This window comes from Lontra canadensis, unplaced genomic scaffold, assembly GCF_010015895.1.
Source record: "Lontra canadensis isolate GAN:19392208 unplaced genomic scaffold, GSC_riverotter_1.0 scaffold51, whole genome shotgun sequence".
Lineage (NCBI taxonomy): Eukaryota > Metazoa > Chordata > Mammalia > Carnivora > Mustelidae > Lontra > Lontra canadensis.
The window spans coordinates 4,728,770-4,743,135 of NW_022631045.1; the positions used below are offsets into that span (position 1 = coordinate 4,728,770).

General features: G+C 34.8%; 1 protein-coding gene across 4 annotated transcripts in view; it reads left to right on the top strand.

The window, feature by feature from the left end:
* NAA16 (N-alpha-acetyltransferase 16, NatA auxiliary subunit) overlaps window positions 1-14,366 on the top strand; it is a 64,269-nt gene that overhangs the window by 14,403 nt on the left and 35,500 nt on the right. For 2 of the 4 annotated variants that reach the window (XM_032873937.1, XM_032873940.1), the window contains 4 exons: window positions 2,457-2,576; window positions 3,619-3,648; window positions 5,024-5,119; window positions 11,549-11,655. In XM_032873937.1, coding sequence (XP_032729828.1) covers window positions 2,457-2,576; window positions 3,619-3,648; window positions 5,024-5,119; window positions 11,549-11,655 — 353 coding nt within the window. The remainder of the gene's footprint in view (window positions 1-2,456; window positions 2,577-3,618; window positions 3,649-5,023; window positions 5,120-11,548; window positions 11,656-14,366) is intronic. The other 2 variants (XM_032873938.1, XM_032873939.1) reach the window with 2 other exon arrangements.

Sequence of the window (14,366 nt, forward strand, 5' to 3'; positions counted from 1 at the left end):
TACTAATATTGACAACACTTTTAATTTTTATTTTATGTGCTTATTTTTATTTATTTTTCCCCAGTTTTTATTTAAATTCCAGTTAGTTAACAAACAGTGTAATATTAGTTTCATGTGTAGAATTTAGTGATTCAGCACTCAGTGCTCATCACAAGTGCCCTCCTTTATACCCATCACCCATTTAACCCATTCCCACTCACCTCCTCTCCAGCAACCCTCAGTTTGTTCTCTATTGTTAAGAGTCGGCTTTGTGTTTGCCTGTCTTTTTTCCCCCCGTGTCATCTGTGTTGGTTTTTTTTTTTCAAGTTCCACATATGTGTGAAATCGTACAGTATTTCTTTCTCTGACTGACTAATTTGCTTAACATAATCATCTCTAGCTCCATCCGTCTCATTACAAATGGCAAGGTTTCATTCTTTTTCATGGCTGAGTAATATCATTGTGTATATAATATACTACATCTTCTTTATCCATTTTTGAGGCAATGGATGTTTGGACTCTTTCCATAATTTGGCTATTGAACAACACTATTGTTCAAACTGTTGGTAAAATGGGGATAAATAATTTAATGTTCTGGTTTCTTTTTTCTATCACTTATAATTGATAAGAGCAAAGAAAAATGACAATTATTTTCATATTCTGATGTATTATTGCTGTTTCCTGATTAAATATTAGCTTAGGTTGCTTTTTGTCTCTTGTGACATCAATCCAGAATGCAGTGATTAAGAAGTAGATATGACGTATGAGATCAATTCTAGTTAAAAAGTCTGCAAATTGTGATGTAACCACATTCATCCATATGTTGCTTGTGAGGGTAATTTGGGAGTCTTCATTTTGAATATAAAGCCAGTGCTTTATACTGTTTATAGAGACAAGTTACAGTATTTTTATTTTTTCAGTGAACTGTCAGGCCCAGAGACCTTTGGTATTTACAGATTTATGTCTTTTGTAGTCCTTAGCTTATTAAGATCTTTTTATAAACTTAAAAAATGTTGTAAGAGATTTTCACTAACTTATGCATATGCAGTTGTGCTTACTTGTTCTGTATTCCTCTAGTAATTACTTTTGCCTGTGGTGGAAGCAGATAATAGAATTGAAAAATATGTTTTTGTCTATTTACCTAGGGTAAGCGGGGTAAAAATGGGACTAGCCAGCAATTAGTTTTGGAGGAGCGGGGCATGTTTATAGTTTTAGGTAGCAAACATTTATGTATATTCGTTTTTACCAAGCACTGTGCTAACCCCTTTAAATTAATTCATTTATCCAAAAGCAAACTGAGGTAGTTGATATTTTATAGGTAAGTAGACATAGGAATTTTGTGCGAGAAAGTGGTAAAACTGGAAATTGCATTTGATTAGTCTTCCTCTAGAGATTGAGTAATATATATATGTAAATAGTGAAATAATAGTATATAATAACTACTTCAACATATTGTCTCCTCCAAGATGATGAAACCTGAAATAAAACATCTGAAGACATATTCAAAGGGTTATTTCTTTGAGATAGTTTGGGGAAGGGGAAGTCTTAGCGATAGAAGTTCAGATATATCCTTTTTTGAGAATCTCCCTTTTATCTTGGGTTAGATGTGCTTTCCTTTTATCTTGGGTTAGATGTGCTTTCCTTTATATCTGATTAGTTTAGATACTCATTTCCCATACCTGCTTTTTTTTTTTTTTTAACGATTTATTTGTTTATTTGAGAGAGAGAGAGAACGTGCGTGTGCATGCGTGAGCAGGGTGAGGGGTAGAGGGAGAGGGAGAGAGAGAGAATCTTCAGCAAATTCCCTGTGGGGAGTCAGGTCAGCCACTCAACCAACTGAGCCCCTTAAACGCCCCTCCCATGCCTACTTTGAATTAGTGTGGTTTAGTAAAAGGATTTGAACTTTAGGGGCGACCCACATGTGAGCCTGGTTTGTGTGGTTTCTTGCTGTGAAGTGGTACTTAGTGTTTTTGTTTTACTGAGTTAAAACTTCTCCAATTTTAGTGACGTCGAAAGGAAGCTAAGAGAACTGAATGGAGAATTGTTTAATAAATGATTTGATCAGGTAGAGTACATTCAATTCTAGCAGTAGGAATGTAGGGATGTTTCATTAGAATTATTTACCAGTCTATAGAGGGAGTCTTTAATTATCTTAAAGGGTATATAAAAATGTGCACAATACAAATATTTTTACTAAGAATTTAAATATCCTGTGTGTATATTTGGGATGTAGAGGGGAGCCAGAAATGAATGTTAGTATAATAGAATGTTATATAGAATGAAGGTTCATTTCTGAAGTCAAGCTGTGAATTAATCTGTGTTGAGTTGGATAAACTGCAGCATGCCTCAAAGGGAAGCATGTACGGTTCTGTTTTTCATAAACATCTATTATGCTAATAATGCTTAGTGAAGTCTATGAGATCAGAAGGGTATTTAATGTTTAAGTAAAATGAATGTGAATTTAAACTTAATTTTAGGGGAAATGCTGTTGAAATTGGGAAGATTAAAAGAAGCCAGTGAAGTATTCAAAAACTTGATTGATCGGAATGCAGAAAATTGGTGTTATTATGAAGGCTTGGAAAAAGCTCTGCAACTTAGTATGTAATGATTTTTCTCCTCTACGTAATCTTAACTAGTATTTGAAGTAAATGTGCAGTTGTAATAATATTTGAAGACAAATATTTTTAGCCTTAGCGTTTATTTTAACATTTAGGAAAATTATAGGTTAAACATGGCAGTGAAGAGGAATTTAGATATTTATTTATATGTAAGTGATAAATGCTCACAGATAATTTTAAGTTCCTTAACCCATTAAAATGTTACCAATTTAGACTAACCAGAAAGCTGGGGAAGAAAACAAGCATTCCCTTTCTGGGAAGTTTAATATTTTTTAAAGAATTAGAAGTTTGTTACCCTTAGCCTCTAAGCATGAGAATTAGGCCAAAGAAATTTTGCTGAGGGTATGTACTGTACAGCATCGACATGAAAATTATTTTCTTAATTTCAAACTAGCTTACTTTGTGTAGAGCAAAATTTTACATATTTTCTTTTCAAATTAGGTGACCTATCCTTTTTAGAAATCTATAGTATTTTTCCAAATCTTCCTTGATATTCTCATAATTAAATGTTAAGAGCAGTTAATACCCCTAGTAGATTTACTTATGGATAAATACATGGCTGAAATAATTATGAAAATATGGCTCAAGGGGGTTGAAACAGCAGAACTTTTAAATTAAAAAAATATGGTAAAAATAGGTAGCTATTCATAATCATTTATAGAAGATTTGTTTTACCCTAATCACTGTTACAAATTAATCCAGGTTTTCCGTGTGTGTTTAAAATTTAATATCACGAATAATTAATTTTCTTCCTTAAATTGTTTTTATAAAAACGATGAAAATTAAAATATTAATTAGATCATTAATTTGTATCTTTAAAAATCAGGACAAAAGTCATAATATGTTGGAAGGTTGGAAAGGTGAGAAAACTATGATATTTTTCTTTATCAGTTACTGACATGTAGTTAATAATAGAGATATTTAAATGTTCAGTATAATGAATATATGTTCCATGTCACGATCCATGCTTACTCTAAAATGTATTGATTACAAAACTAATTACATTACTTTATGTTTTTAGGTTCCTCCTTAGGACCTTCTCTCCCCCATGGTAAGTTCTGGAGCTCCAACTTGTGACTTCAAGTAGGGCATTGAAATGGTTTGGTTTTGTCTTAATTTTACTACAGTTATAAGACTTGTTATATCTGAGATAGTGGAGAAAATTTTTTTAATACTCTTTAGATTAGGCATAAATATGAGACCCGCTTTTTAAAAATATGCAGCAAATAGACTTCATGTAAATTTCAGTGTAAGGGTTCTTGATATTTCTTGAAGTCTCCAAGTTGTTAACAGAATATGAAAATTATCTTTCCTATATCCCAGGTTTTGAATCCCAGCACATTGGAGCTCCAAAACATACTATTGGGGGAAGGAAAGAGTCTAAACAAAATCAAACATTACTTTTTTAAGTATTGTATTTATAATCTTGATAGTGAAAACTACATTTAGTACAGAGATACCTTGATCACTAGCACCAGGGGTTCTTCTTAAAATAATATTTCTGTTTTCTGAATGAAAATCAATTAAAAACCTTAGAGTTTAAAATCAGGTTTGTAAGGTCCTGAGTCAGTCTCATAAAATCAGGTTTGTTTGCTTTTTCTTTAAATTCTCCTGTAAATTGTCATTTTGCTTATATGAAATAAAATCTGTCTATGAAAATTATGCAGGATATTATTTTCAAATAACAAAGTAGACCCAGATCCTACTTTGCAGATTGTTGCTGCAGAGTAACATGTAGTTTATATTGAGTACTAAAAAATTAGGTTTGTTGTGGGAGGGAAGACAACTTTCTGTTAGAAGTATTTTTTATATCATTGTATTTACAGGGAGAAATAATTGCCACTTTAAACAGTCTATACTAATGGGGTTCTTTTTAATGGATTTTCATTGAAGATTTTAAATGTTAAAGCTACCTTAAAAATTTAGTTCATCTTTTAAACTATAAAACATTTACATTCATGATGCTGAAACGGTTGCTTTTTAAAATCTAATCAATCAGTAGTGCTCGCTTCGGCAGCACATATGTTAAAGCCTAACCAGTAAGCAGTTACAGCCTTTTTTGGGGTGTCTGTAGGCCTCACTGAGTTAGAGAATTTGTGTGAGAAAAGTTAGAAAGGAGTACTTTGTTTTTCACGGGTTGTGCGCTAAGGAATATAAGAGAAGCGCTGTGTATCTTGAGTCTGTGTCTTATATGCGTCTGATTTGAGTTGGATGTAGAATCTGTTGTGATGAAGTTTTGGATTTCTCTGGAGATTGGGTTTAAAATGGTGTTTTGCTGATCCTTTTTGATCCTATTATTTCATCACCAGAATTTTTTAATATTGACAATGCAATCTTTCTTTATTACAGTTTTTAAAGTTTATTAGCATTTTATCATAGATAAAAGTTCTGATGCTTTGAATCTCACACATATTTACTGATAATAGGCACTTTAGAAGAGAGGCTTCAAATTTATGAAGAAATTAGTAAGCAGCACCCCAGAGCAATTTCACCTAGAAGATTACCTTTGAATCTTGCCCCAGGTAATATTAGGATATCTTTTGTAACACTAATAATTATTTGTTATTCAACATCATTCACATTAAAAAAAACTTGTTTCTGGTATAGAGTTTACTTTACATCTACACATGTCTTGGGGGTGGGAGTGATCAGTTATAAACTTATTCATGTGGTAATAAGTGTGTGTAGCATATAGCTATATGTTGCTTTTAAGTATCAGAAGTTATCTATATAAGATTGTTTTTCTTATGTGACTTTAAATATTAAACACCAGATTTTCAAGATAAGTTCTCTAGAATTGTTAACAAATTGTATGTGAGGTATTATGATTTAAGTGGTAGAAGTTTTGAAGTTTTAGGTTTTCTTTTTGAGCATACATTCAGAGAAAGCGTGGTGAGCCCTTTGTGCCCACTGCAGTGTTGAAGAACATCACCATCCGCTGTGAAGGCCCTTTCTCCTCAAAGTTGTCCACTTTCCTGAAATTTGCTTGTGTCACACTGTTGTTTTTAGAGAGCTCCGTGTATTTTGTTATCTCTAGAAAACAGAACACCTCCCCCCCACTTTTGTACTTGTGTAAATCAGAGCACTGTGGTATGTATTGTGACTTGCATTTATCGAACAGCAGAATGTTCACGACCTTAATCCAAGTCCTGCATGCAGTTGAACTCCTTCGCTTCGGGGCTGTAGAGGAGGTAAAAGTGTATTAGTTCTTCGGATAATTAATATCTTTGTTGATGATTTTATAGAAAATTGTGCCTTTTTCTTAGAGTTGTCTCTATTTTTACTTGAAAATGCTATAGATCACTATTTATTGGGACTTCTCACATGTCTTTTGACATAAGTCGGACCCTGGAAAACTAAACAACTTTAAAAAATCTATTCTAGGCATGGGGTGAGGAGGTGGTTTATTTTCTAATGAGTTTTCATTTATAGTGGAAATATTTGTTTAAATAATTGGGTTATAATTTTCTTTATCAAAAGATACATGGAAATTAAAAAGTTTTTTAGTTGACTGACTTTAAAAATATATCAAGTACCTGTTAGAAGCATATTATATTAGACAGTCTGTATGAGTTCATTGTAAACAGTTTATTTTCCACTAGTACATCTCAGATGATAAATAGTATTCTTCTGATGCTCCCATTTTTGTTGTGGCTTTATGAAATATTGAAAACAGATTTCCCTGAGGTTTTTCAGGGAACATTAAGCTCAAGTGGGTAGTATCAGGCTCAGTGGGGAGGGTGACTTATTTGCTGAGATATTCTTTAAGCAGGTGAGATGGGGAAGCTGGGTTGAACCCAGCAATCAGGCTTCTGTGGGACTTGTTAGAACTTTCATACATGCATTGTGAATTTCTGAGATGCAAGGAGGAGCATTCCCATAGTAAAAGTGTTTTGTTGAAGATGCTTGGCCCCATGTTTCTGTATGTCTTTTTTTAAGTAACAGCATTTGAAATATAATTCACATACCATAAAATTCACTTTTTAAAGTATGCAGCTCAGTGTTTTAGTGTATTCATGGAATTGTGCAACCATTATCACTATCTGCTTTCAGAAAATTTTCACCATTCCCAAAAGAAACCTCATACTCAATAGTGGCTACTCCCTGACCTCCTAGTACCAAGCAACCACTAATTTACTTCCTTTGCCTGCATTTGCCTCTTTGGGACATTTCATATAAGTGGAATCATACCATATGTGGCCTTTGGTGTCTGGCTTCTTTTTTTTAATCAGTCTCAATGTGTGTCTTATGTCACATTGTGAGTGGGGATATTCTTTTAGTTTTGAACTTTCAAATGCATTCATTGGCCTCTTAGAAAAGAAAGAAGACTCACTTAACTTTATTATTATTTTTAAAGATTTTATTAATCCATTTGACAGAGAAAAAGAGATCACAAGTAGGCAGAGAGGCAGGCAGAAAGGGGGAAGCAGGCTCCCTGCTGAGTAGAGAGCCTGATGCGGGGCTTGATGCAGGGCTCGATCCCAGGCCCCCGAGATCATGACCTGAGCAGAAGGCAAAAGCTTAACCCACTGAGCCATCCAGGTGCCCCTCTAAGATGATTGCTAACAAGATATCTTAGGCCGGTTTTTCCTTTATGGAACATGAGGCTTCAATTTTACAGTTCCTCAGTACTTTTCACAGTTCATAAAGTTTGCCAAAAGCTCTTAGTGCATGATAGGAAATACATTTTTACTGAAAGGCAGCTTGGAACCAACTGTGGATTGTAAAGTGTGATTTAGGTTTTTGTGGCCTTATCCTGGACTCTCTGGGATTCTGTCTTTGAAATGCTAAAGGAGTCTTTATGCAAGATGGGGCTCAGTTGAAGAGTCTTAGGGCATGGGCTTCAAAGTCAACGTCACTGTGAGGTTCTAACACATGGATTTACAAAGCTCCAGTGAGCATAAATAAAATCCTACAGACACCTCATTGTACCTGTGCAGAAATTGAATCCTTCGTGGTGTTCTGCCTGTCTAGAAATATTTTTATGTTTAATAAGAAAAGTATTTTGACATTGTCAAAAGCAGTAAGATTTTTGTTTAAGAAACATCATGGAACTTGAGAACGTAAGGTGAAAGTTTTAAAAAAGAGTTTTCAGTTTTGAGGTAAAAAGGCTTAAAACTGGGATGCCTGGGTGGCTCAGTCGGTTAAGCGACTGCCTTTGGCTCAGGTCATGATCCCAGAGTCCTGGGATCGAGCCCCGCATTGGGCTCTTTGCTCAGTCGGGAGCCTGCTTCTCCCTCTCCCTCTGCTGCTCTGCCTGCTTGTGTCTCTCACTCTCTCTGTCAAATAAATAAAATCTAAAAAAAAACGGGGAGGGGGGCGCTTAAAACTATCGAGTAGCGAGCACAGAAGTCCTAGGTAGATTTTCCAACAGCCTGAAATATTAAGCACTGTGAAAATAATGCAGGAATATAGCTACTTTTCCAAAGAAGTAGTTTTAATTCATCATTTTCTATTCTGTTATACAGATGAGAGGGAAGGAGATGGTTGCAGACTATTAAATACAAAGTTCTCATCAAATTTTGCTCCATTCTTCTTTATTGGGTTATTTATTATTCAGGTGTAATTATACATAATATTATATAAATTTAAGGTGTGCAACTGTTGATTTGATACATTATAATATTATCATAGTGGTATCATAGAATGTTAGCTTACACCTCCACTAGGTCACATAATTATCATTTCTTTTTTATAGTGAGAACATTCTCCATAATTTAGAATAAATTCCCAGTGAATCAGCTAGTCTTATCTTGCTGATTGTGTTAATTATTTCAGCAGTGGATTTTGAGACAGCAGTTTTTATTTGAATCCACACTAATCATCCAGAGAAGAATTAGCATAGCATCTGTGTAGACAGATGACCTGTTTGGTAAGCTGTAATGCTAACAGGCACTAATGAGTGATGGTCTTTTTTTTCCCCTAAAGGAAAGTCTGGCGGGGTTGGGAGTTACTAAAAATTATTTTTAAATAACTAGGAAGAAGAGAGATAGATTGTTTTTGTGGAAGGGTTTTTTTTATGCCTAAAGAAAGCGTTTAGGAGATGGATAATGGTAACTAATTTTGGAATAGAGCATGTGATGGAGCATTTGAATAGCTGTCTGTGGGGCCTCTTGTTTAGATAATGCATTATTATAGTTCCAGATAAAAGATTATAAAAAGGTTTTTTTTTTTAAGATTTTTTTTTTTTTTTAATTTGACAGAGATCACAAGTAGGCAGAGAGGCAGGCAGAGGGAGAGGAGGAAGCAGGGTCCCTGCTGAGCAGAAAGCCCAATGCGGGGCTATATCATAGGACCCTGGGATCATGACCTGAGCCAAAGGCAGAGGCTTAACCCACTGAGCCACCCAGTTGCCCCTATAAAAAGGTTTTTAAGTGCAAAGTTTTTTTCCTGTTTATCCCCTCCCTACAAAGTTTACTTCTCTAGAGGCTCCCATTGTTACCAGTAGGTAGCGTATTCTTGCATAAATATACTGCGCATATACAAGCAAAAATGTACAGGGTAGGGGTTCATGTATAGCTTTCCTTTTTTCTCCCTCTAATGTACAAAAGTGGGAATAGCATAGATTGCTGTGCACTTGGTTTTTTCTTCTATATCTGTGCTTAAATTCACACAGAAAGAGCTCCCTCCTTCTTTCTCATAGCCGCTCAGTCTAAATAACAGTTTAATGGGAGATGAGGCTTTCAATATTAGGATAATCGAGAGTTGAGTATATTGTCTTTTAACTCCAATCTGCCAGGGTGGTCTGAATTGACTGAGAAAGTTGACTAAGAAGAGGAGTTGAGAGTAGCCTCTGACATGAAGATAAAATGCTTTTTTTCCTCAGTGGATGTCAGCAAATTTGGAAAAGACTCTTTTTTTTTTTTAAGATTTAATTTAATTTATTTACTTGAGAGAGAGTGAGAGAGCAAGTACGAGGAGAGGGGAGGGGCAGAGGGAGAAGCAGACTCCCCGCTGAGCAGGGAGCTCAATCCCAGGACCCTGAGATCATGACCTGAGCTGAAGGCAGATACTTAACCACCTGAGCCACCCAGGTGCCCCTGGAAAAGATTATTAACTACAGAAATATAGTAGCTGTCAGATATCAAGGCCTATAATGGTAGACAACATTTATTGAGTGGTTGCTGTATGCCGGATACTCTGTTTACTGCTATATATTTACCTGGTTGGAGCCATCCGGGAGCACTCTTGAGACTGCTGGCATTGTTGCCTTCACCTGCAGTGGGGAAAGTGAGGACTTCAGTGGTCAGGTTGTTTGCTCAAGGTCACACACAGAGGAGGTGGAAGAATGCACATTTCTCTAAGTACCTACATCTCACTGTCCTCCACAATATTGTTAACTTTTGCCTTATATCAAAGAAAGTGCTGGAAAGACTTGATCTCTGAAACTACTTTTGAGTTTTAAAGAAGTAATGATGTGTCTTTAACCCAGAGTAAAATTTTGTGTTGTTTTGGTAATCTGATTTTCAAAACACTTATACTTTGTATATGATCTAATAAAAGATTAGAGATGATCTGAAAATGAAAACAGTCTGTATAGTAACTTGAGTTAACAAATGTCAAACATGTTTTTATATTTGATAAATGTTCCTTTTCCTCAATAAAATTTAAATATCTCTTTCAAATTTTTGTGACATATAATTATGTTGAGTACGCATGTTTTGTTCAATATAGTTAGTCACAACAGATAAAAATAAGCACTTTGGGTTGTTGGTATTTTTTTTGTCAAGTGTTGATTCATAATGAAACCAGAGGTAGTTTCAGTAGTTTTACTTTAGGTTAAGCCATTTATGACATGTCTATCTTTTTTTAAATTTTAAATGAGTGAGCAAATCCATGTCCCTGTATATTAACTCTTCCTGTCAAAAAAGTTAAAGATTTAAGTGAGTTAAAGGCTTTGTGTTGTATTTTTTTTTAAAGATTTTATTTATTTATTAGAGAGAGAGATCACAAGTAGGCAGAGAGGCAGGCAGAGAGAGAGGGGGAAGCAGGCTCCCTGCTGAGCAGAGAGCCCAATGTGGGGCTCAATCCCAGGACCATGAGATCTTGACCTGAGCTGAAGGCAGAGACTTAACCCATTGAGCCACCCAGGCACCCTTCGTGTTGTATTTAAAATGAAAATTTTTCTAATTTTTTCTGCTTCCAGAAAGTGATGACAAGTTTTTTTTGTTAGGGTTTAACCATAATAGAATTATTTACTTGATGTTGCAAATAGGGTATTTAATTCTAATGTTAAAATGCTCTGGGGCTCAGTCTAATGTCTAACAAAAGTTTATTTTGCTTATTATCCATCTTGCCCACTCGAATGTTAAGTTCCATGAGGGCAGAATTTTTTTTTTTTTTTTAAGTGTTTTAATCACAGCTATATCCCTAATACCTAGAACAGTGCCTGGCATATGGTGGGTCCTTCCTTGAAAGATGATTGTGGAATGAATGTTGAAGTAAAGCACTTGTTCATTTGGAAAACATCTTCAAATTCTGCTTTAGTGTTTAAAAAGATATTTTGGCTGCTAATTGAATATAGTGCTGGTACAGTAGGATCTTTTTATAGTCTGCAGAGTACTTTCTGAGGTGTCTGCAGATGAGGACCGAGTCTGCTGGTTAGTCAGATTAGGAAAGAGACTTGCTATAGGAACTGTATTCAGGATGGTTAGTAAGTAACTTTTTTCACTCTACTTAAAGCTGCACAATGATTTTCTTTACTTACCTTTTGAAGTGTTCTTTGAAAATATTTCAAACAGGATCTAGGGAAAAGTATAGTTGCCAACTAAGATAACTTAGTGTTATCCTTTTTTGGTGGTTAAGAGTCAAGCAACAATGCTGACAGACTTTTGGGTTTAAAAATAGGATGCGGGGTCATTGTTTTGAGGGAGCTATATTTTAATTTGTAAAATCATTTTGAGAACTGTTTGCATCAATTGAAGTATAACAAAGTACACTTTTGTTTCTAGGTGAAAAATTTAGAGAACTAATGGATAAGTTCCTGAGGGTTAACTTCAGTAAAGGCTGTCCACCCTTGTTTACTACTTTGAAATCTTTATATTACAATACAGAAAAGGTAAAATTTGGTCTTTATTCAGTTTTGCTATAATCTTTTTACTAACTTATTATAGAAAGATTTCCATGTAAATAATATGCTATGATTTAATAATTTTCTCTGTTCTAGTATTCACCTTAGTTTAATAACAGATGAACTGAAATTATATGTGTAGGATAAATTCTATCAAAGGTATCGTCAGCCTGTGAAATTTACAGAATAAAGGCTTTATAAAAGCACTAAGATTATAAAGGTTGTTTTGAATGGGTGTACTTTTCTGGTAGAATTTTAAATTTGATATTGACACCAGAAGTCTGTATTTAAGTATTTCATGATTATTATTTCATAGTTTATAGATTTTTTAAAGTTTGTTACGCATTATGCATGCTTTTAACATTAGAGCATGAACAGTCAAGTTAGTGCAACAGTAAAATGCCATTTGGTCTACAGAGTATTATTAGTTTTAACTAGTAGGGAACATTTTAATAAGTAAGAATAGTTTTGGCTCTTTCTTGAATTGAAAGAGTAGTATTTGTCTACCTTTAAAATTAGAAAATAGGCACTTGGTCTTAAATTAGGTACTTGGAAAATTAAAAGTGAATAGAAAACAAGTTATATTTCTGTTTTCAGGCATTGCTTTTTCTTTCTTAAGGTGTAAAGTCTTGTGTTCTTTTCTGTAGTCAGAATTCCTGAAAGTTACTAGTGGATAAAGAAAAGATTTTATTAGATGTGGTAAAATATTTATAGTGAAATCTATCACTTATGAGTTTAGTTTTGACCCGTAATTTATAAACTAGCAGTAGTTGTGAATATAATATATGGAAAACAAGGTCAATGATAGGTACTATAACCGAAGATACTTTGTTTTCTGGGGAAGCAGTTTTCATAAATAAAATGGAACAACTGGTAATATCTAGTGCCCCATAAGTAAAAAATGTCATTTACATTTTTGAAAAAGTTTATGATTCCTTAATGTCTGTAGTATCCTTTATTTGATTTTAGTGGTGCTGCTGTCACTTTTTGATAGTGTTTGATTCATGGGAAAACATGGAACAGTGCCTGCCAATAATTTCTGTAGGTTATTTAAAATAACGTTTGCCAAAATTCCTCCCTTGCTCTTTTGGGCAAGGGTGAGAGAAAAAAGGTGAGACGAGACATCAGAAATAATAAAGAACTTACATGTGTAAGTTCAAATACAGGTTTCTCCCGCAACCTGAAAGTAGAGCGTTCCTGTGAAATTTCTCTTGCTGAAGTGGTGTAAAGTTTGAAGAGCAGTTAGCATTAATTTATATGGAAAATCTCTTGAACACTAATTTATATTTGAAAATTTTTTGAAATCCCCAGGCCCAAAAATTACCTCTCTTGTCTTTTCTGATGTCTTAGGATACATCTTGCTGACAGATACACAAACCAAATCGAGACAAAGCACAGATGCTCATGGACAAAGTTCACATCTAGTGTGACTTGATGCTGAATGTCCTTCCTGGGGGACTGAGCTTGGTGGTGTCCCTCAATGCTCAGAGTGAGCGATGCCTCTGTAAGGGTTTACTGCAAAACAAATGCTGAGCACTGCTTTCACTTTCTGCCTTTTTCTGGGGAACTGAGGGCACCAGTGTTTGTCTTTGGTAAAAATGAAGTGGTGTCATGTGACGAGCAAACTTTCGACAAGCCTGAGACACTGGTACTGCTTTTGTAATAGTATCTTGTGGCAGCTGCTGAATACAGTGGTCTTTAAAGGATTTGTTCCTCGTAAGCCACTGAGCCTTCACGGGCTCTCTCAGTTTTCACAAGGGGCACAGGCTTTTCTTCTTCCTTTTCTTCTTCTTTTTTTTTTTTGAGAGATTTTATTTATCTGTTTGACAGAGAGCACAGAAGCAGGGGGAGCGGGAGTGGGAGAGGGAGGAGCGAACTCCTTGCTGAGCAGGGAGCCAGATGTGGTGCTCAATCCCAGGACCCCAGGATCACGACCCCAAGGCAGATGCTTTAATGACTGAACCACCCAGATGCCCCAGACTTTTCTATTTTTTAAATCGCCCCCGCCCCACCGTATTGACCCCAAATGACCATCCTAAAGATGTAAAGCATTTGTTGGTATTTTATACAGCATGCAAATTACATTTTTAAAGAAGGAACTGAGAATATATTAATTTATATAGGAACCTTTGACATCTCTTTCGTGTTATCTTTAAGCATGGAATAGGAATGTTTATCAAGTGCTTTTAAGAACTGAATTAAACCACAGAAAATTGAGTTCAGGTTATCAGAACTTAGTATTGTAAGAAAAAAATGTACAAGCATGGGGAGTACTTTTCAAATAATTACGGCCACATATATTTGTGACTTCTCCTAATAAGGGTGTTTTAAAATTGACTTCTAACCAGTAGTAAGTCTTATAGCTAAACACTGCATTTTTAACTCTGGAGGAAGTACTTAGAAGAGGTTAAGGCTGATAAACAGTTATAGTTTCATAAACTTCTGAGTCTTAAAGAATGATCATGTTAGGTAGCATGAAAATAAAATAATATTTTGAAGTTAGACCAGGATATAGTACAATTGTAAAAAAAAGTATTTTAAAAATGTCTGCAGCATTTTAAATTGTGAATATGCAATTTAGAAGCATGGAGAGCATTTTTTGGATAATTCCTGTCAAGCTTTTTTTTCCCCTGTGAATTTATTTGTGGTGTCTGTATGTAACTGTAATAATTTTGGCCATAAAGTTTTGTTTTTCCCTT